The following is a 23017-nucleotide window of genomic DNA, read 5'->3' on the forward strand; positions in this document are numbered from 1 at the left end:
GATGGGGGGGGGGGGATGCCATAGGACTGCACATGTTCGACTCAGTGGAATGACGAGAAAAATCAGCACATGCATGGATGGCGAATACGGCCCTGAAGGCCGCATGAGAGCCGCTCAGAAAGACTCAGCCAGCAATCGGCACGGAGAGAAAGGAGAAGCTGGCAGGAAGAGCCTGCAGGTAGGAAAACTCTGTAAAAGGCAGATCTCGCAGGAGAAGGACGTCCAGCGACTCCCAGCGAGATTTACACACATTCCTCCCTGAAAGGCAGTCAAGGTGTGTGTGTGTGTGTGTGTGTGTGTGTGTATGTGCGCACTGTGGCAAAAATGAGCTTCAGCATGGAACAATTAAAGAAATTTTACAATTATAGTTGAGTGATTAATGAGTGGACATGTCAGCTTAGCTCTTTAAAGCAGACAATCAACGAATAACATGTTGACATTTTCCTTACTAGCAATTATGCATTTAGTATGCAGATAATGACAGAAATTGCCCACATTATGCGCCAAACTGATTGATAACGTTGTTAAGATCGAAATGTTACTGTTGACAACAGCTTGGGGGCAGGGGGGTGGGGGTGGATATGGCTATGGCTATTGGAAGGGCTGGATAAACATATACGCAAATTTCCACCATTTCAGAAGAGTCAATACAGGGCTTAAAACTCCACTCCATAATTTATCAGATTAAAAGTTGCACAAAAGAAAAAAAAAATCAGATCATATCCAGACCTTCAACATGGTGGCTCCTTCGATTGGTCACATGTCCATGAGCCCTTAAGTAAGGCCCTTAACCCCCAGTGGCCCTGTGACCCCCCCAGCTATGGAGAGCAAGATGGGGTTGGCAAAGAGAAGCATTCCAATGTACCTGTACTTGTGCAAATGGCAAATAAAGCATGTTTGTTTGTTGCTTATTAATATTGTTGTGTTGAGGGACACTGACTCATGCCCATGAAAGTAAAGATCGAAGAGGAAAACAGGAGCCGTACAAATTTCTAAATTAAAAAAGGTTGGTCTGTCTGTCCACCCATCCATCCATCCATCCATCCATCCATCATAAGGGAGTTACAGTAGTTAAATGTCGGTGTTAATCCAAAATGAACATAACAGGGATGGGGACAAACGCACAGTGAAAAGGCTGATGTCAGCAGCTAACTGTGCCTGCTCACCATCACAAAGCTCCGGGCTTCTTGTACGGTGACCTTCCTACGAGGGGTACAAGCGAGAGACCAGTGACCGATTCCTGGTGAAATCCCACGCTAATATGCAACATCTGGGCTCTCATTAAATGTCATGAAGTGCATGGCAAGAAAAAGTGGGTTTATAGTGTTATCTGAAGAAACCAATAAATCATGCAGTCTGGATTCCCCAGTTCTTCCAGTCCCAAGTGCAACTGGCCAGTTACTTGCTTCCTTCCATTTAGTGCCACATAAATTACAGCTCCTATTCTGACATGATTAAAGTAGGTCGACATATTTGACCTGTATCTTCATATATATCCATCCACCCATCAATCCATCTTTTAGTCATTTATCTTCCTCAGGATCACAGGTGCGCCTATCCCAGGCAGCACGGGGGTAGGGGTACAGCCCGAGTGGGATTTCAGTCCATCACAGGACACGTTCATGTAATCATACGCCATGAGCAATTCAGAGATGCTAAATCAGCCCCCATGTCCTTCGACAGAGGGAGGTATCGGAAACTCCTGGAGGGAACCCACGTGACATGGGGAGAACAAGCCAACTGCACAGACAGCGAGGGGGTGGTATTTAATCGCCATACCCTGGGGGTGTGCACGCTACGGCTGGGTCACCCCGCCACTCATTATGTTCATATGTAAGGATATATCATCAAATACATCCGTTCACAGACTTAAAACATGGCAGTCAGTTATGTTCTTTGATTTCATTTTTCTCCATCACATCCTTTATTCCAGGGCTTTTTCTGCAGCACAGTCATTCTGTCTGGGTGGTGAGAAATGCAATCGCCTGACACGAGGCACGTCAAACATATTTACCTTTGAATTACCAACCGCATAGCTGCATTAAATTACAGGGCAGAAAAGAACCTCTGATTATCTCCAGCGAGAGTGTTGGATTGAAAGGGCTGGGATAAAGTTAATAGCAAGCGACGTAATTTGATAAGAAATATTAAGTGAAGCCATTAACGTAAACGTTCTCCATTGACATCTTCGCCCTTCACACCGCAAGGGCATTACGTGGAAAAACATGGCCACTATTTTTCAAAGGGCATTGCATGGTCATGCCCAGCAAAAGCTGCGCAGAACTTTCAGGAAGTCCATACACTCTGGACAGGAAGTGCATCTCGCAAGCCCACAGGACAAAGGCATGCTGGGAACTGAAGGAGTCGCCTCTACAAAGGACAGTCCACCATCAGTCAGGTGCCTCACGTCGCTGTATTTTTCTGTTCTAAATACTTTACATTTGGGCGCTTTTCCACCGCACCAAGTACGGTACTTTTGTTACCTTTCGCTTTTCCACTGACTTCCGACTGAGTACCAGTACAAAACAGTTCCAGTACCAAAAGTGCCAAACCAGCTGGACTACTTCATTGGTCCTTTGATACTTTGGGGCGGGACATGAAACGCTTTCTTCGTTGATTGGTTATGCAAATAGCCTGCTGCTGAAACACAATACGAACTCAGAAAACAATGATAAATGAAGTAAAAAAAAATTATAATTGCGATCGGGTTGGAAGAACAGATACAACAAAAAGATATTAGAAATTTTAAAAGTATTTCATTTTAATATACTAGGACAGCAGGTATACAACATATATAGCACTGGTACTTTCTTAAAGTACCAAAAGTACAGTACCTAGTGCAGTGGAAAAGCCCCCTTTGTGTTCATATGGCCTTTGCTCAAGGGCCCAATGGTGAGATAATTATTCTGTCAATCATGGGATTCAAGCCCACCACCTTCTGGGAATAGGCAAAGATCCCAAACCCATTGAGCTGTAGACCACCCCAGGGCTTCATGCAAGTTCAAGTTTCACAGCTCAGGAAGCTATTCTTTTAATCTCAAACCAACAGTTTAATCACATTTAATTGCTTTAATTATCTTCAATTCTACCCGGACTGCCAACAGTGACAGCATCTGAGGTTGTTTGTGTCTTCTGCATGGACAGACTGCATATGACGTGGAACTGCGGAGCGGAGAGCATGTTAATGTGCATAACATGCAGGAACATCTGGGTTTTTCTGGTTAAAGCCGCTCATTTCAGGGAGGATGAAAGCACCGACAAAACACGAGTAGATGCAAGTCAATGGGTTAATACTGAAGACACTAATGGTAACTTCAATGCGTATAAGGCGAGTCCTGATGTCACGTCGCGGCTCAACGTGCCTTTTTGAGCCTGCAGGTTGTCTGCAATCAGCATTCAGCAAAAAAGTTTGATCCAGCACTATGGCACAGCAATAATCTCAGGGATGGCTCTTCAGTGGATCTTTATGGTGGAAAAATGAGGATTTGCTAGACTTGCGCCACTAAAAATATATATATATCAACCAACAAAACCCATATATGTTGGTGATAACAAGGGAGATAATTATAATTTGTTCAGAATGATAATTTCCTTGTGATTTTGCAGGAAGTTTCCCCACCAGCAGAGGAAAAAATAAAGACCTTTTAGGTTCTTGTAAGCAATGCAAACGTCAGAAAAGTGGAACACAATGAGAAAGTTATGCAGAGAGAGCGAGCCAGGTTCGGCCTTCAAGGGCAACCGGCTGGGGATCGTTAATCATGGAGCATCCTGTCGATGGATGTCCTATGAACAAGGGGACTTCATGTCTTTATAAAGCACTGCAACAAATGAACAAGTGAAATTGTTCTTAAAAAAATAAAAAAATCTCCCATTCTCCAGTAAGACCCCATCAGGCTTGAAACCCCATTCAGACAGACCCAGGTGGGTATGATTAAAAACGCCATCCTAGTACACTGAGCACATAGTTGCAAAATGTCTAAATGGACTCATTATTACATACTTCACTATGTGCTGTATCTCCGGGGAGACTGACTCCACAGTCGAATGTGGCTAAATTAACGCAAGGAGAATTAGCAAAGAATTAGCGCAATTCTGCTACCAACGATCTATGGCAAACACTGAATCTAAAACATCCTGTGCATCCCAATTAGCATAAGGAGACCCAAATATACACTATTGTTAGTGTAAGGCACTTAAGTAACTGTGAGGTCATTAAGAAAAGCTTGAATGGTTAAGATATTGCAGCTGTTACCATATGTGTCACCATTAAAGTATAGAAAGGGCTCTCTGATACTCCGATAAGTCATCGATCATTTGTGGGAGCTTGTGAGTGAGTGACCCTGACGTGGCGTTAGAAGGGAAATGCACAAGATTAGGTGGGGAAGGAGAGACTGCATTCCAGGGTTTGTTTTCACTGAAGTCACATGATGTGAGGAAGTGCCCAGTGACCGTGAGAACTCCGAGTCCAGGGACACGGCAGAGGAAGGATGCGGATGGCCGACAGGAAGCCAGAATAAACGGGCAGCGGCGAGCGCGGGAAAATCAGCAGAGGAAAGACGGCCTTCCTGAGCACAGACGGTGTGTATGTGTGTGCGCTGGGCAAATGAAATAGGTGGGGGCAGAACCTTCACTTTGAAATGGAAGCCTGCTTCTGAGACATTCCTGGTGGTACGGTGACTGAATCCAGGCTCTGGAGCGAGCGTCCTTGTCTCCGTACCATCACCGCTCTACACAAGACTCTCGGATTAACGCTCACCAGCAGAATGGAGGCTTTCACCTCTAAACTGCATTCCTACAAGACAACTTTGAATCCCCACAGTTAGATATCGAATATTTTCTAAGGTGTAGCGTCCATTCAGCTGCTTACCGTGCAAAAGCCTTCATCCTCCAGATTACTGCGCTATTAACAGATGCATTAACGGTCATTAACGCACAACATGACACGGGAGCCATAACTGTCGGTAATACAGCACCCGAGCACGGATGAGAACATTAGAGCACATTAGCCTTCGTTGCACCATTAACCCATGACTCTAATGGGAACAGAGAGTGTGCAGCTGCCAGACCGGGGCTTGGCACAGGGCATCAATGCAGCATCCATACCAGGTGCTGAGGGCAAGGGCCTCAACCCTGGACATCATTTTTAACGGCCATGTTCATGGGCAGCCCCATAACGCTTAGCGACGTACAAGTGATTTCCAACTATGATTCCAATACAACTTACGTTGTTGCCAGACAGCTGACACTGAGGTAAAGAGCCAGGAGTGAGGACAGGGGACCCGGCAGGGCTGCACAGCTCAGGGAACGGGTTTGGGATGGCCGGCAGAGATGACGTGCGCAGCTGCTGCTCCGCTTCCTGAAGTCTCCTGTAGGGGGCGACATTGAGAGTCATTGTAAAGCTTCACACAAATTTTCAGAATGTGTCTCTCCAAAAACAGCACCCAACTTTCTGTCCCTGAAGCAACCTTCTGAGAGCAAAATTAAGTAAGAAGACAAATATGGGGGGCTCTCAGAAGTCATTAACAAGGCATGATCTTGTTCAAAGATCAAACCCTCATAAAAATGAATGAATAAATAAATAAACAACGATAAAACCGCACGACACCAGCACAAAAAAGTGCGTCAATCATAAGCATATGTGTCTCCAGTCAGAGTTACTAACCTCAGATGCTGTTCATGTTTCTCTGCACTCTCACTAACCCCGAAAGTAAATAAAAATTACTTTTGAAGAAGTCACAGCGAAGCTGGAAGGCGGGGGTGGGGGGGCTCTCAGAAAGTCGGCCTTGAATAATAACCTCCGAGCATAAACAACCCACTCCCCTCTCCCCTCCAGGGACGAGCCGACACCTAGCGGTTCAGTCAGGGGCCGATGGCGTTCGGAATGCACATCATAAGGTTATTAGTTAACAGTTGCTGTTACTCAATACTGTCACTTCAGAAAAAGCTTTTTATATCCCACACTAATGTTTCCGTAAAAAAGAATCCGTGCAAAGAAAATATCTGCAGATCAGAGAAAGGCAAACTTGAGGATTCACAAGACTGGCTTAGGCAATAATTACTCTTGTTTATAATTACCATGCTGGATAATTCGTATCTCAGCATGCACTAGAATATTAATATCTATACTAGAGGACATCAGAAATCAGTCCTGCAAGAACATGCTTCCAAGCATAAGAAAAAGTCCCATCCTTTAACAACATCACGTCATGTTAGACAGTGGGGTCAGGCGGGATTCCATAACCTCAATAACACGGACGCCACCGACGGACATGAACCCCACGGATCCCTCTGGGTCCTTTTGGGCTCGACAAGGCGGCGCCCTGGGTTGGCCAGGTAGCCGGTATCTCAGTTGACTGCTGAACAAGCGCCACCTAGTGGTCGACTGGGATTTCACCCGTCAGCCACGCACCTCACAGCCATGATGTGCACGGGCTGGGAGCGTCGGACCCGGTGTCCAGGAGAGATGGACTGAGGCGTGCGACACAGCTGCCCATTGTGCGGAGGGGGGGCGGGATCGACCACCACACTGCAGGGGGAAATCAGGCTGTCGAAGGAGGAGTTCATGTCGTTCACCAGGGCCTCCAGGTCCACGTCATCCTCTGTGATGACAAAAACAAACACGACAATGAAAGATCCCCAAAAGCTACCGACCATAAACAGTGTGTGGCCACAAAGGCCGAGTTGCCCACTTAGCGCCACGAAATAATAAAGGCAGTTAAAGAAAAACATTAACAAACGTGATCAGAGTCTCTCAGATTCACTCCTGCACTCTGTTCATCGACGCCGACGCATTTTCCCCACACGGCGTCTATAAAGCCCCTGCAAATGATGAGATTATTTAAAACACACGGTCTTTTAATAGTTTCACCATGCGACAAAAGGTAGCTACTTAACGATGATATAAAACTCAGCCATGCTTAGATTTCGCTTTCCGTAGAACTGCAGAATGCCACTTCAAATCCGGAACCTGATAAAACATTGTTAGATTAACAACATTAGCATCGGATAAGATACTATTTCTAACCCGAAGAGCTAAAAAGAGCACTGCTAAGAGAGTAATAAGAGCAGAAAGAAAGGCTGAACAGGAACGTGGCTGAATGATACACACCCCTAACTTCCAGAATGGCACGGGCCCATTTTGATCAGTCGACGAGCTGAGACGGGGTAACGGCATCACCCGGTTCCGAGTTCCGGAGCAGAACAGACCAGGCATCATTTTACCATTGGCCGGGACATGTGGCCAGTGAATCTACTGGCTGTTGAACAAGTGCCACCTAGTGGCCTGCTGGGGGCTCGGCTGTCAGCCATGACACGTATGCAGGTCAGCCTGTTCTGTTGGAGATTTCCTAACTTCATACGTAAACTATCAAAAATGATTAATATGTGACATTAGCTCAGACGGCAGTGTCTGGTGAAACAGCCAACACTGAGATCTTAATTATTTTTAAATTTGCGTTATTAAACAGCACTACACAGTCACAATCCATACTGCCTAAAGGGAGACTGGGCTTTTGGCATTATACAAATTAATAAGATTTACGACGGCAGAATTCCATGCCGTTATGTAATCTTCTGATGGCACTAGAGCGGCCCACACATCTGCAGGCTGGAGCCAAAAGATCATCCTAGGCTTTCACTGGTCTGCTCAAGTGGACAGCATGCACTTCTAGAATATTCCAAATGCCTGGGACCAGTCCTGAGAGCATCAAATGACAACCATCTTAAACCTGCCAGATTCGTCTCACGTAGGACCCCCTCCCATCCGGGGTGGCTCTTTTGCAGACTCCATACAAACGAATCCTTTTGCCTTTGACCAACTGCAGCAAACTGGACTGGCCATCTAAAACACTGCAGTGCTATTATATATCACTATTTTACCACAATTGAAATTTGCAAAAACAAAAGAAAAGATAATGGCATGTTTAAATATCAGTTACATAACAAGGGTCAGGGGTTCCCAAATATTTTGATCAAAGGTATGCACCAGGTTTTTGTTCAGAAGTCCAATTTTCAATAACGAAACAGCATTTCGTGTATTTTAATGAATTAACAATAACTCTCGACACAGACATCAACGTATGACAAAAATGGGAACTTTAACGCTTGCTGATTGTTTCAACTCTCTGTCATATGACGGGAGATTTGGTCATTCTATTTTTGTACTTCAAACCACGCTCAGTCTTTTTATGTTATTGATATTGATTCATAAGGTGGATTATCAGCTGGGTCCAGATTAACTTGCAGTTCAGTCAACATTTGGACCACAGTTCAGATTTTAAGAACCCCTGATACAGGTGTTACATAATAATAATGGATACTTTATTGCCCCCATGGGGAAATCGTTTTTACGCCTAAAGAGAGTAAGTTGTGTGTGAAGGGCAGCCACTTGTTTAGGTGCCTAGGAAGCTGGGGGGTTAAGGGCCTTTGCTCAAGGACCCGCAGACGTGCTGAGGCTGGGTCTGAACTGGCGACCTTCTGGTTACAGGCACATGCCAAAAAATGCACACCTTCTCCCCTTTCACCTGTGGAATTGTTTAATTTTCAGAAAAGTTTGAGACATGTTGATCACTTTTATGTATTTCACAAGCTACCCCCAGGAGTGAAAACAATTGGATTTAATAAAGGACCCCCGAATCCACCCAAAGAAACAACATCTGGTTGTCACATACATTGTTGTGACTATACGTATAACACAATATGTAACTTTGTTTCAAATGTGCCAGGGGAAATTAATGATAAAATCTAACTGACTAACATGATTGCTGTTGTAATAGGAGATGCCTAAGCCTCCTGTCTTGCTTTTGACATGTGCGGCTGGTGAGATGACTACTTTGACAGCGGTTCATCAAGGCTGCGCTGTCTCAGTCAGAATCACCGCTCCCCTTTGATCTCACAGCATGTTGTCTCTTTTGCTCTGGACCAGCAAAACTGCAAGACTTTGTATTCCAGTTCATGTAAACAAACAAAATCCTCATGATCCGTCCAACGTTAATTACAATCAGCCTCTGAGCCAAATGACTCCTTTAAAATGGTCCAAGACTGTCGATGAGGACTATTCCTACCACACAAGGTCCTGTTTAGTTGAAGCTGTCAGCCTCCAGAGTTTGCTATTTAGCACATTTAATACTGTAATATAACAGGATCACAATGTGGCTTTGCCAAACTAATACGATTATGACCTTTTCAGATGAGTGCCTGGTTAATTTCATTTTAGGTCATACTATCAAATGATCAATGTTCTGACTTTGAGACTGAAGGTTCTTGTGTTAAAAAGACCAAGGACAGCTTTTGTTAGAATTAAACTATTATAATGATGCTAATAATCACTCGCACGTCGTTACTATTAAAAAAAAATAGTAGAACCCCAATGGCAGGCTCTCTTAAGGACAGACTAATTGTTTTAGAAGCATTCCTTGTGTGACCTCCCGCTGGAAATCTCAACAAGTACAGGCCTGTATGCCTCCCAGGGCTCCTAAAGTTAGAGGTATCCATAGCAATAGATCCAACAAGTGAACACAGAAACATTATGGCTAAGAGGGGTGACGCGGGGATTTTCGCGGGAAACAGTACGTGTCACACAGCACTGCAGAAGTCTGTAAATCACAAAGAACAGAAAGCAAATCCTCTAATTTGACATGAATTATAATGTATGTACATGCATATTGAACACAGTGGGGAAACTAATGTAGACAATAATCAAATTTTATTTTTATGCACATTCCTGTGTAACCATCACAGACGTGGTTTACGAGTCGGTCTGCGGTTTTACAGCAACAAGTTGCAATTCACTAGTGCACCACTAGATGCGGCCAAATTGCAATTCACCAGTTCACCACTAGATGAAGGCAAAGACCGGTTTTGTTTTTAAAAAGTAATTAATAGACACCACTTCTTCTCAGTGCTGACAGTCTATAAAAATATCACAAAAGACGCACTTTTCTTAATATTTTGTATTTTTAAATGCACTTTATAAATAGATTTGACATAATGTCTCAATCTCTATATGCATAATTATTGTTTTTCTGAATCTTAGTTCTAACTATATAATGGATGAAAACATCATAAAGAGTCCAAGACGTCCCATGATATTTCACTGTATGCATTATAAATATCACCAATAAATCTTGGTCTGGGGCGTACATAAACAGTTTTGTTGGTCGATACAGTTCTCGATTTTATATTTAAAAAGTATTTTTAATAAAGGTCATTAGTTAGTTTTTAAATAAAAGTCGGTCAACAGACAATATGGTAAATTACGTAACGCAACCGGATTCTAATACAGGGACTTACTATATATTTTTTATAGACAAATAAAATTCTCCAACTGCTTGTTACAGAAGCACAAACAAAATCGTCTCTGGTACAATAAATATATGCCATGCGTCATAAATGTAAGCTATTAATGCAATGCTTGGAATAAATATCGGTCATTTATATTTAGCCTTATCTACCCACAAGTCACATCGCGTGGTATCTTTCAGTGGACAAAAGCGTGGCTCTGCTGTGAATTTGTGGCATATACAGTCAGAAGACTGAGATCCAAAACCGGACAGAGATTCCGGACTGCCATGTCAAGCAGAAGAGTCAACTTTACCAGAAACAAGTAAGACCCTCCGTCGGTTCAACTTTACCAGGAACAGGCAAGACCCTCCGTCAGTTTAAGGGCAGAGACATTATTTATCCTATAACATGATATCACCATCAGGGCAAAATCTGGGCCAGTGCTCTGTTTAAAAACAGAAAAACACGTCAAAGTGCAATACGTGAATTTTACTTTTACGAGGCTTGTACAGAAATACAATTTTAAAATGCTGATTAAGATTAAAAAAATAGCGCCCCCCTCCACTTTCGAAACAAACCAAAGACATACATACATACTATATGAAATGTCGTCCTACCCAACTAAGCCTGTGACTAATTCAATGCTAAAAATAAAGCCGATTACATTGCTAGGTTGCTAAGTGGAAGCGGAGGTTTTCTGCGAAGCTGAATCACGATACAAAAACGAACCTATAACACAGAACAACACTTATTTACAGTGATTTATTCACAGTGCGCTTCTCCTGGGTATCCAGTCATGTGACTGTGCTGTCACATGACATGACTCAGCTGACCTGCAGTACCGCGAAATTCATTATCTCGGGGCATCCGCGAGATACTCTCCAGCTAAATCATCACCATAACGCTCGGTCTCCAAAAGTTTCACGCTTTACCAATTTTCAACCTTCCTGGTAGTTTAAGTTCACAAAATATTATCTGAAACGGTCAATGGCTTTTTTTATCATTGAGAAGAAACAGGATTAACTTAACTGTATATTGCACAGCCAGGCTACCTGAGGTGGTAAGCTTCGTAAAAAGCTGCATACCACATAAACGGCTGAACGGTATTGGAAAAATTCTCAAATATCGTGATGTGAATATTTCTTGTGATAAATGTCGCAATAGGGCTCAAACTTTAAATCACAAAAACGTTAACGTTATGGTAATGTTATTAACAACAAATTCTAGCAAAGAAGCAAAGCAGTGTTGACAAAGTTATTGGAATCCAGAGTATTTCTGTACAGCGGAGACCAGTTCTTGTTCGTTTTTCTCCTCATTTTTGTTAAATATCTCACAAACGCGCCAAACTGTGTATGAGTAAGTCTAACATCAAGTATAAAAATTATAGTGTATGCAGAGCTGATTTTTTTTTTTACATCAGGAAAAAAATAGGAGACCAAATAAAATGTTTAGTTTCACTCATTTCTCAATCTATGGGTATCCTGCGTAAAATATACATTTTTTTGTATATTCCAACCTGGCGCTTTGTTTCTCATTAACGACAGGCTTCTCCCTTGCTTTGTGGGACTTTAATCCTGCTTCTAGGAGCCTGTTATGAATTGTCTTAGCAGTGCACTTCACACCTGCACTTAATATTTTCCATTCCTTTTGAAGGTCACTTGATGTCATCCTACAATTTATGAGAAACTGTCGGATAAATTGACGGTCATCTCTGGCATCAGACAGTAAGTTCCACCCTTTACCTGACTGGTTTCTGGTTGTTCCCATGGTCTCCTCTTTCAAAATGTTCTTGTGTACTGTGGTCGTACAAAATTTGAGCTTGGAAGCAACCTGCCGCTCAGTGCAGCCTTCTGCCAGCAAAACCAGGATTAAACCAGGATGCAGATAAAATGCAGATTCTTAAAAATATGGGGTGGCCGCAGTTTTTCCAGAACTGTATATTAGATAACATTGAAAAGGAACAATCATTAAAATTGCAAAGCTTGCCACCCTATTTATGATCTCAACTAGGCTTGTATGTGTTACAGTAATATGGTATACCATGGTATTCAAGATCTGTGGGTGCTGGGAAGGGGAAGGGTTATTGGTAAAGCATAATTGCCAAGATGTCAAAATACCAAAATAGTTCTTTTGAAGATACTGTCAAAATACTACGGCGGTGAGTGGTGAACCGTTTTCCTCCCACTGGCAACAGCATCACTTACAATTTGTCGCGATAGCAGCCTCTAGTATATCACAAGCTCTAGTGAGTGCACAAAGCAGCCCAAGCTAGTGACTCCCAAATTGTCCACTGCTTTTTTCATATAATTTGCGCTGTCTTGCACGATTGTGTGCTCTCTGTCTAGTGTCATTTTCCAGTAAATGCTACTCCCATCTCTCAAAACTTTGTATTTAAAATGACTGCAAATCACTGGGCTACCTGTTGTTGTTAAAAGCGTAAAATGCTTCCAGATTATCACCCTTTTATCTGATATTCTTATGCTACTCCTGCTGCAAAGGGTATGCGCATGATGTCACTAGAGAAGGCAGGAGTCACTGTGCTCACACCCGAGTGACAGCAAAACTGAGTGGCAGCGTTAGCATTCAGCCTGAACGCTGCAAAATCTAAAAACTCTAAAATTGGAAAGAACTGTTGTATGGTGTACTGTACAAATCTGCTGAACGTGAAATAATAGATTATTATAATAATAATATTATTAATCCCCATGGGGAAATAGTCTTTCTGCCTCCCTCAACTTGCACTTTGTAGAGTAAGCTGTCCACGAAGGGCTGCCACATGCAGCGGTGCCGAGGATGCAGGGGGGTTAAGGCCCTTGCTCAAGGACCCCCAGACTTGCTGAGGCTGGGTTTGAAGGAGTGACCTGCTGATTACAGGCACACAGGCCTCGCCCACTGCGCCACACGCTGCCCCTAAATAGGAGCTATATTTTTACAGACTGCCGAAAACAAAATGGTCAACACCCGATTCATCTAATACATACGCTTCTCTAACCATTATATGTCTGGATGGTATGACGGTATTAAAAATAAACAGAAATAATACAAGTATTGGGATACCTGGCCATTAGACCCACAGGAACTTTTGGGAAATTTTGTCTGTGGGAAATTTTCTCTCTTTAATTTTTTTCCTTCCTTTTTCCCGTTCTATATTTCTCTCATGATATTTTATGTATATCAACACATTCATGGAAAGCGCTTTGGGACGAATCTGTTATGAAAAGTGCTATATATAAATACATTGAATTGAAATCGAAAAATGTTGCTTATTGATTAAGAAGAGCATTTGTTGAGAAGAACGACCCAGTTTTTCAAATGTTTATAGACCTGGCTGCATGGCTAGGTGCTGGATTTTATACATTGTGGCAATGGATCTGAATGAAACACCTGAATTCAGTGATGAGGTGTGTCCTATTGCTTTTGTCCATATAGTGCACCACCCAAGTCTAATCTCAACCCAGCTATCGCAATCCGTTTGATGTGACCACAGTTCAAAACATACTGATATTAACATTTCATCATGCAGGCCTAACAAAGCACATCTAAAGGGCTCGGCAAATTTATAAATATACAACAAAAAAAAAAAATCATAAACCTAGCCTATTCACAAAGTACATGCACAGTCCAAATGGAAGAGACTTCATCTGTTTGTCTGGTCACACTGCCATCCCTTACTCGCATACTCTACATGGGGGAATCAAATTTGTCTCAAAAGATGATGAATGAATAAAAAGCCTAGCTGGGCCAAACCTGGCTGGGTTGGGATGGGGGGGTGGGGGTGGCATTAGGTCTTAACAAGGCCATGTCGCTTAGACATGGCATGTCTGTCACCCTGTATCGATGTCAGCATTAGCAATAGAGACGCACTCAATACGTTTACTTTTACAGTAATCAACTTACAAAGCCCGAGGCCCCACCTGATTGCCATGGCGTTGTGTAAATTGTCTGCTTGTCCTCCTTGGCAAACGGACGAGGGCCAGGGGAAGGCTGATTGAAAATGGTCAGGAAATAGAACAGATGCTGCTTTAACGCGAGCCGTACTCTCATAAACCTCTTTATGCAAAGCCATAAAAAAGGCAGCAGCTCTCAATGCTGCAACTATAAATTTTGTACATTACCAAAAAAAAAAAAATTGAAGCCACGTAGGCAGATAGGGTCATTGCCCAATGGGACGCTACAGCGGCCGGGATACCTACAGGCCACGTGGACAGCGCAGCTTCTGGTTAAAGTTCCTGTTGTACTGCCAGACTAGCCACCTCACAATGATCTCATGACCCACAAACGTTTTTAAGCATAGGAAACGTATCGATAAATGTCTGGTAGATGTTGTTGAAGAGTCTGGCAGCACTGGGTCAGTGAAAGGTTCTTGCACTGCAAAGATCCCAGCACATCATCATAATCCTTTTAATCAACCTGAAGCGGTTACAGCGCTTCACCCGGTTCCCTCACAAACGCGACGAGAATCCCAGCAGCGCAGCTGGCAGGGGCACCTGCGGGAGTTCTGAAGGCTGTATCGCCACCCGCAGGGCTCACGGCAGATTACATCAGTCCAGACGTGGGAACGGGACCCTTTTAACATCCACAAAAAGCAGTTTGCGTGCATAGGCTCCTGTGCTTGGCATTGACATTCCTTAATTAAGAGAATCATACAATTCCAAGATGAAATACAACAACAGATACTTTCTTTGTAAAGAAACACCTTATCCGGGAGCAGATCGCTTTATAAAAAAATCACAACTATTCAGATGCACTTAACCAGTAAATTATATATTAAAAATGCAAAGCGGAGATGAATTTAAAAATCCTATTAAAACAGGACTTCATTGCATAACACTTAAGTACGAGGAGTAAAATGAATATAAAGCATTTATATATAAAACAAACAAGTGGGAAAATACTGTAAGTTTGGCTTGAAACCAGGTAATTGACTTTTGGTTCAGAAGTATATCAGCATATGAGCGATGGTCTGTGTAAGATTCGAGAAAGTCCATCGTCAGAACATCGAACGACTTATTTACAAGTGAGAGAGTGGGGCGAGACTAACGTTCGACAAAAGCCGTTCCAGACGTTTTGTTTAATCAGTGATGGAGACAAAGATGAGAAAGACCAGTGTGTTTGTCTGGCTCCATGTGGGTTCATTTCCAACAAAAGAATGGAGACACTCATTGTACATTAATTGGGTTTGTGTCTATTATGGGTGTTATGGCAAAAACAGACTATTTTTGAAGCTCATTCCCAGCTCAATGGGGCTTCACATATTAAGCTAAAACATTTATTTTCTGGGAAAACTGGGAGAAAAAAAAATAGTTAGCACACACTGTATAACAATGTTTTTTGTAAATTATACTCCAAAGGCAGCACAGAAATATTAAACTATATCCTGCCAGTTGTTCTTACCTCTGCACAGGAAGCAGTGATCCTCAATCTAGCCTTCCTATTAATATGTAAAACTACATAAAAATATGCAAGTTCCAGAGGAGAAATAAGCCAATAGAGTGCCCTGGAATTAAGGATCTTTCCAAATGGTAATGTGCAGCACACTAGTGGAAGGGAATAATCCCACAAACAAACACACCAACACAGATGGTCAATGAAGGAAGGGAAAGTCTGGGAAGTGTGTTAGTCTGTGATCTGTTCGCCACTGTTTACAGAGAATCACGCTGCTGTATCAAAAAGGAGCTCACTCACCTGCTACACTTTTTTATACTCTTCAGGGACTCAGATTTCTGTACGGCTCTTCTGTTATGTATTTTAAAAGATGTGCAGCCACCAGTCAGATAACGCTGACCGAGATGTCATAGAGCGACTTACAGTATTAATAAAGCTCTCATTCTAGGATAACTAGCCCTGACTGACAACAACAAAAGACACAAATGTAAAAAGGCAGTGCCAAGCAACTAGGAAAGATGACAGAGCTGTTTTGATCACAAAAGCCAAACATTTTCCCAATGAGTTCAAGCCAGTATAAACAAAAGGTGGCAGCTACTGAGATAGCTGGAGGACTTGAATTCAGACTTAAAGGGCTTGTAGTATTTTTAAACTCTGCAGAACAGAAACAGGGATGTGGTGTATGGAGGTGTGCACGGGGATTCTCCAAAGAGAAAAACAAATTCCTCTCTTGGGCTTTGCATCTGCAAACACTAAATCATAACCAGGTCCCAAAGATGCCACCAACTGAGCTGTTGTCAAGCAGACACTGGAAGATCAACTTGTTGGACGAGCAGCACATGCGTGTGAGCAGCATACCCGAAGATGTGAAGCATCGACACACAAGCTGCGATGTCATTCCCGGAAATGACCCCTTTTATTTGATTAGCTTAGTATGGCACCGTCTCCATGCCAGGTCAAATTAGGACATCCACCATGGTTCAGTTCTGCTGCTAATATATCAGATAAGCAAGAACTCCCCCACACAATGTATATGATCCATGAGGGTTCATCAGCCTGAAGTTAGAATTATGGCACACTTTTCCCGTTCATATTTTAAAATTAATGTTTGACTTTCAAAATGCCAGCTTTCCTGTTTGGGCCTAAATTTAAGTCCTGCATCAGATGGGGTTGGTTTCTTCCAATGACAAGTTTGAATTCTCACCAAAAAAAAAAAACGGTTAAAGCGTGTGGTTTTGACTCTCCAAGACAGAGTAAAACCTAAGAGTATCACCATGGAAACGATTCACATTGGGTGGATTTTGGTAGTTTAGGCAGGTGTGCTACTCTCTATACCATGAACGGGGGCAGAGTGATGTTTCTCTGGAGAACAAACACAAGGGTTTGTGCTGAACTGAAAAAAAGAACCGTTACTGTATCAGAGTCAGTAATTATGGGCATGAGCAGCCAGTCACACTCGAGAAGACATCAACAGTCAAACTGCTCAATAAACAGGCCACATCAAGAAACCCTACAGGAATTATAATGTAATTAAAAGGACAACAGAGTTACTGTTTCACATATCAGATGCATCTAAAGAGCAGATAAAGATGATAAGAAGTGAAATGTAGACAGGAGGTATCAAGTTTGAGTTTAAGCTGCATTTGATCATTGAGAATTTACTACTCAAAACACACTCCATCGACCTTTGGAACTTTGTGGAGTATCAGTGTCTCTGAATTAAAATAACTTAAGAGTATTTCTTTCATTACTGACAAGTATCACAAATTATTAATACACCTTACAGGTTAAGGTTGTACTGCTAAGCTCACAGTAATGCTAGCCATGCGTACTGCTATAGCTCATAGTGCGGGCTAGCCATGCATACTGCTACAGGTCGCAGTGATGGCTAGCCATTTATACTGCTACAACTCACAGGGTGGGGTAGCCTTGTATACTATTCACGGTGTGGGCTAGATGTGCTTACTGCTACAACTCATGGTATGGGCTAGCCATGCATACTGTTCACAATGTGAGCTAGCCATGTGTGCTGCTACATGTCGCAGTGAGGGCTAGCCGTGCATACTGCACCGGGTCGCAGTGATGGCTAGCCGTGCATGCTGCTACAGGTCGCAGTGATGGCTAGTCGTGCATACTGCACCGGGTCGCAGTGATGGCTAGCCGTGCATGCTGCTACAGGTCGCAGTGATGGCTAGCCATGTATACTGCTACAGTTCACAGGGTGGGGTAGCCTTGCATACTGTTGACGGTGTGGGCTAGATGTACTTATTGCTACAACTCATGGTATGGGCTAGCCATGCATACTGTTCACAGTGCGAGCTAGCCATGCGTGCTGCTACATGTCACAGTGATGGCTAGCCATGCATACTGCTACAGGTCGCAGTGAGGGCTAGCCGTGCATGCTGCTACAGGTCGCAGTGATGGCTAGCCATGCATACTGCTACAGCTCACAGGGTGGGGTAGCCTTGCATACTGTTCACAGTGTGCGCTAGATGTGCTTACTGCTACATACATATACATGTAATGCATATATATCATGGTATGGGCCATGCATACTGTTTATAATGCGAGCTAGCCATGTGTGCTGCTACATGTCACAGTGCGAGCTAGCCATGCGTGTGTAACAAAGTTGTTTTGGTATGTATAATTACTCAAAATTCCTTATTTATTAAAATCCTGGTAAAATGAATAGGAGAGGGAGTAAGGAGAATTCCCAGAAGGCCCTGCTTCATGGTGCCTCCCACTGGTAAAAAGGGGGCGTGACGTGTTTCCTCTTCCTCTTTCCCTGTCTCTTCGAGGAAGAGGTAACATGGCTCTCTCATTAACCCAATTAAATAGAAAATAATCCTTTTATTATTATATAAAATTCCTGTAACAAAAGTTTAAACATATCATTATTAATATATATCAAGCAATATTTTAATGTATGAACTTCATTTGGTTTGTGTTTTTCTTTTTATTGTCGGGGTGCACATGGGCAGAATGTTGAGCTGCTACATGCTTCTGGGGAATTAATACTTTGCTCTTCATTACCAGGTATGTTTTGTTTGTTTTATTTTTTTTTATATATTGATGTATATTTTTTTTCATTTCGCTCTTTCCCTGTCTCTTCGAGGAAGAGAATGTTGAGCTGCTACATGCTGCTGGGGAATTAATGCTTTGCTCTTCATTACCAGAGAGGAAAAGACACGTGCCAATAAAGGGACGTCGGATCCCGAGTCCAGAGGAAGCCACGCGGTGTCGTCTCTCCCTCTCCCGCACCCACACACCACACACAAAAAAAAAAAAAATACACAACGCAGAGTGAGAGCATCAGCTCTCGGACTTTAACCGGGACTATGTTTTAACTGGACTCGCTTGGCGCGATCGGGCCGTAAACAAAGACCCAAATGAGACCGGTTACACGTGCTGCTACATGTTGCAGTGATATATATGCATTACATGTATAAAGATGATGTAAGGGCTGTGTTTACCCATAAAGTCACCTAGGAAAAGGGTCCACTAATTTATTTTGTTTCAAATATGGAGTTTTGCTCAAAGGTACGAGGAGACATTTCTCCTTGTAATGTTTCATGTTAGGAAAAAAGCTAGAGCAAAATATTTATATATGCTGAATCTGACAAATATTATACAAATTGAACATGAAGACACTGGGATATTACTGTAAATATCAGATTTTTTTTCTTGTTATACAACAATTGTTTATCTAATAATGATATAATTATTTCATCATATTATACACAAATTAATTTTTTAAAGAAATGATGTGAGCTGACTGATTCCCACAGTGAGTGTCACCAAAAACACACTGTGTGGATTCTTCTGGAAATGGGGATGAAATAAAAAATTAAAACGTAATTTCTGCTCCATTTATCACCATGCCAGCACTGTGCTCTCTCATCTACTTCCCAACACTTCAAAAATGTCAGACTTTACCTCCCATGCTGGGTCAATATTGTGCTTAAATCTCATGCTCTGATGAGCTTGGATGAATGTTGTGTGGCACAATTAGATTGAAAGCTTTATTATAATGGCACCCTGTGTCTTTACAATCCAACCCTTTGAACTGTTCGAATGTTTACAGCGGATGGATGATGAATATATAACTCAGTCTGAACTTAATGAGCAAGTCTCCCATTTCAAAATGAGTCTCCTTCAGACCCACATCACCCAACATACACCAGAGTCAGATCTGCCTCATTCACTTCATCTCAGGCAAGAAAAAAGGTCCAGAATGCATTTGTAGGAATCTTTGATTCCTTTCAGGACAAAAAAAAACTAAATTAAAAATTAGTAAACAAGTCATTTTATGCATCATCATGACACAAACCATGCTACATCGGGACACATAAACTTGTATAAACATCAAACAGGCTTTCTTGTAGAAGAAAACTGACACCTACCTTGATGATTAGGAGAATTCTGATTGGATGAATGCCGGAAATTTGTCTCCATTAAGTCTGTTGATCTGTGCTTTGGAGCTCGATCAACATTATCCTGAAGAGACAAAGAAATATGTTACTGCTAATTGAAAACCGGTGAACACACAGTTGTACTGTTAGACAGCATTCATTGACTACTTCTGTCTGAAATATCAGACCATGAGATGTAATGATATGATTGTCTCGTTTTAATATTTTTCCACACGGTAATTTACCATCACTTTAAGATAAGATCATTGGCTAGGAAGAAGGGTGGAACCATGTGTCAGGCAGACAGGCAACTCTAGGGACTCCTAAAAGGACGGTATAAGTGGTCCTACCCAACACGACAAGGAACTTCATAAAAAATGTATATAGACGACATACGCTGGTGAGTCAGGATCTGAGACTACAGCCTATCTTCATCTAAGCCATGAACTCAAGACTAGACAGAAGAGAACTAGCCAAAACAAAGGTCCCTTTCTGCCTAGAGAGACTGGGCCATTGTCAATTTCTGTAAGTTACTGAAAGACATGTACTGTGAGCATTTAGTGGGAGAAGGAGACCCCATTGCAGGATACTGGGAAAAATCTATGTATCAAATTATCTGACTCTGAAACTGTAGGGAGTCAAACGAGAGGCATTAGGTTGTGAGTCATCACTGGCCACAAAACCAAATCAAGAGGGAAGCATTCTCTCTTATTCCAGTCATCTTTACTGGAAGTTTAATACCCCAAGCTGCCATCTCAACCCAACATACACAACACGAAATGAACATACGGCTAAAAAAATAATCACTTTTAAAGTAATTCAATATTGCAAAAAAGTAAATATGCAAAATGCACAAGTCAAGTTGGTGGGGTGATGTATACTTTAGCGGTGGCTACCTTTACAATAACAGTAATATACCATGTTGATCCCATACGTCTGAAAACGGATGTCGTCTTATATTTGGGGTTTAGACAAAAAAGAACAGATTGTACCAAATACTTTATTTTACAATGAGTGATTCGACTTATTGTGATATTAATTTGCCGTAAGATTTCTTGCACGGGCGTGATTCTGAAAGCGTGAGCGTCACGCCAGATTTGTGAGAGTTGGCAACGCTGGCAGTGCGCATGTTTAGCGTGTATCCCAGAGTGTCATGGAAATTGTTTGCTTCCCTGACTGCGCCGCTGCTTGTATTAAACCCATAGTGGCTGTTAATAAAGATCAGCAATCAGTTTAAAAGACTTCATGTCACATCATTTATTAATATGGTTCAGCCTTTCTCCACAATGTTTTTTTTTCCTCTTCATGTGGGTCTGCTGCATTGAAGACATTCTACGCCTTCAAGGATTAAGGGGTTTGTAACGTTCATTATCTATCCGTCCCCCCAAAAACATAAAATAAAATTAGTTTTTTGGAATGTTTACTGTTTAATACACTTATTGTAACCTGATTGCCCCTTGTTGCTTTTTAAGCTGTGGTTACTAGTTATCTTGTATGTTATTGTCAAAAAATATATATACTTTTATAAAAGGTAAGATTTGGTCTTCCAAAAACTTAAAAAAAAAAATTATAATAGCTGCCTACAATTGGGTGGTCGCCTTATAATCAAGGTATTCTTATATTTGGGCCAAATCGGTAATAAAACTTATAATACTTCATAATTACACATGAACAACAACAGGAGCTGAACTTCACTTGGGATAAGTATTGCACAACATTTGCTTTTGGGTACTGTCAATGAACCAACACACATTCAGATAGTCTTCTGTTCTAAATTTGGTTACAGTCGTTTTCATATGTGGTGAGTGACGACCGAATGCCTTTGACAACATAACCTCAGACATACCAGCCTAAAGGTTGCGACCCACATTCCTCACGGCTTGTTTTTTCTAGCACTTGTTTACCGCTATTTCTTAGCGACTGGCCCTCAGAAACCAGTTCGAACAGACACTCAGTGGTGGGTGTTTTTAAGCTCCCTCTCGTCGGTTTCCGTCTGTCGCATTTCAGTTGGAGTTTGGCATACAGAAATACCTTCAAAATGATCACACGGAGCATGGCAGATCAAGCTCCTCCACACAAATGATAACAGCAAGGCAGGTTCACATGAACATCAGCAGTCTAAGGTGGGCTGTGCACTGGTGAACCCCCACGCCTGTATAGATCGTAAACCTCAACTTACTGGAAGCTCAATCTCAAGTACTGATGATGGGCTGTCACTATCGATTATATTAATTGTTGAGTAATCTACGGATTAATTCGACATTTAATTGAGTAACTGTACACACAGTGGTAGTGTGCAGTGATGCCGCTACTCACTGCACTATCCTCAATATTTGACCTGCACTATGTGTTGTGTCAATATCAACATTGCATGTCTTGCACACATAATGTTCTCAATGGAAGAACCGTGAGTCAGCTGGGTTAATAAAAGTTCTGCACAGTGCTTGTTAATGGGTCTTGTAATGGTGGGATGACTGTATGTGTCCCGGGCAGCTGCCACTATTATGCTACAGCAAAGTCAGTATATTATGCCAATAGGACAAAGAACTAGAGAAATTTATGTTATTTTGTCCTTTTCTTCTGATCCCACTGATTTGGAGTGATGCAAATGGGTTTAAATAACTGGTGTGAAAGTACGCATTCACCAGTGGTCCGCGCCGCTATTTAGTGTAGCAATGAAAATGCGTGCGTATTTTATGTGCATTCGTGCTCTTATGACAAGAAACCACCACACATTTCAACCTTTATGTAGTTAATTTGTACTTTTCGCGGTATAAATGCTAAAATGCACACCAATTTCTTGTCATAAAAGTATAAATTTGCATACAATACATACGTATTTGCATATGCGACGAATGCGTACTTGCGCACCAGTAATGTGCACCCCTATAAATATGGCTGAAACAAACAAAATACGCCAAACTTAATATTCCAGTTAG

At 42.1% G+C, this 23017-nt stretch overlaps 1 protein-coding gene across 1 annotated transcript in view; it reads right to left on the reverse strand.

Annotated features, from left to right (window-relative positions):
* Positions 1-23017, reverse strand: part of grb10b (growth factor receptor-bound protein 10b) — a 60211-nt gene that overhangs the window by 22483 nt on the left and 14711 nt on the right. Inside the window, exons 3-5 of the mRNA XM_049025030.1 lie at positions 20070-20163; positions 6410-6599; positions 5225-5366 (exon numbers count right to left, since the gene is read on the reverse strand). Of these exons, the coding sequence (XP_048880987.1) occupies positions 5225-5366; positions 6410-6599; positions 20070-20163 (426 nt within the window). The remainder of the gene's footprint in view (positions 1-5224; positions 5367-6409; positions 6600-20069; positions 20164-23017) is intronic.

This window comes from Brienomyrus brachyistius, chromosome 9 (assembly GCF_023856365.1).
Source record: "Brienomyrus brachyistius isolate T26 chromosome 9, BBRACH_0.4, whole genome shotgun sequence".
Lineage (NCBI taxonomy): Eukaryota > Metazoa > Chordata > Actinopteri > Osteoglossiformes > Mormyridae > Brienomyrus > Brienomyrus brachyistius.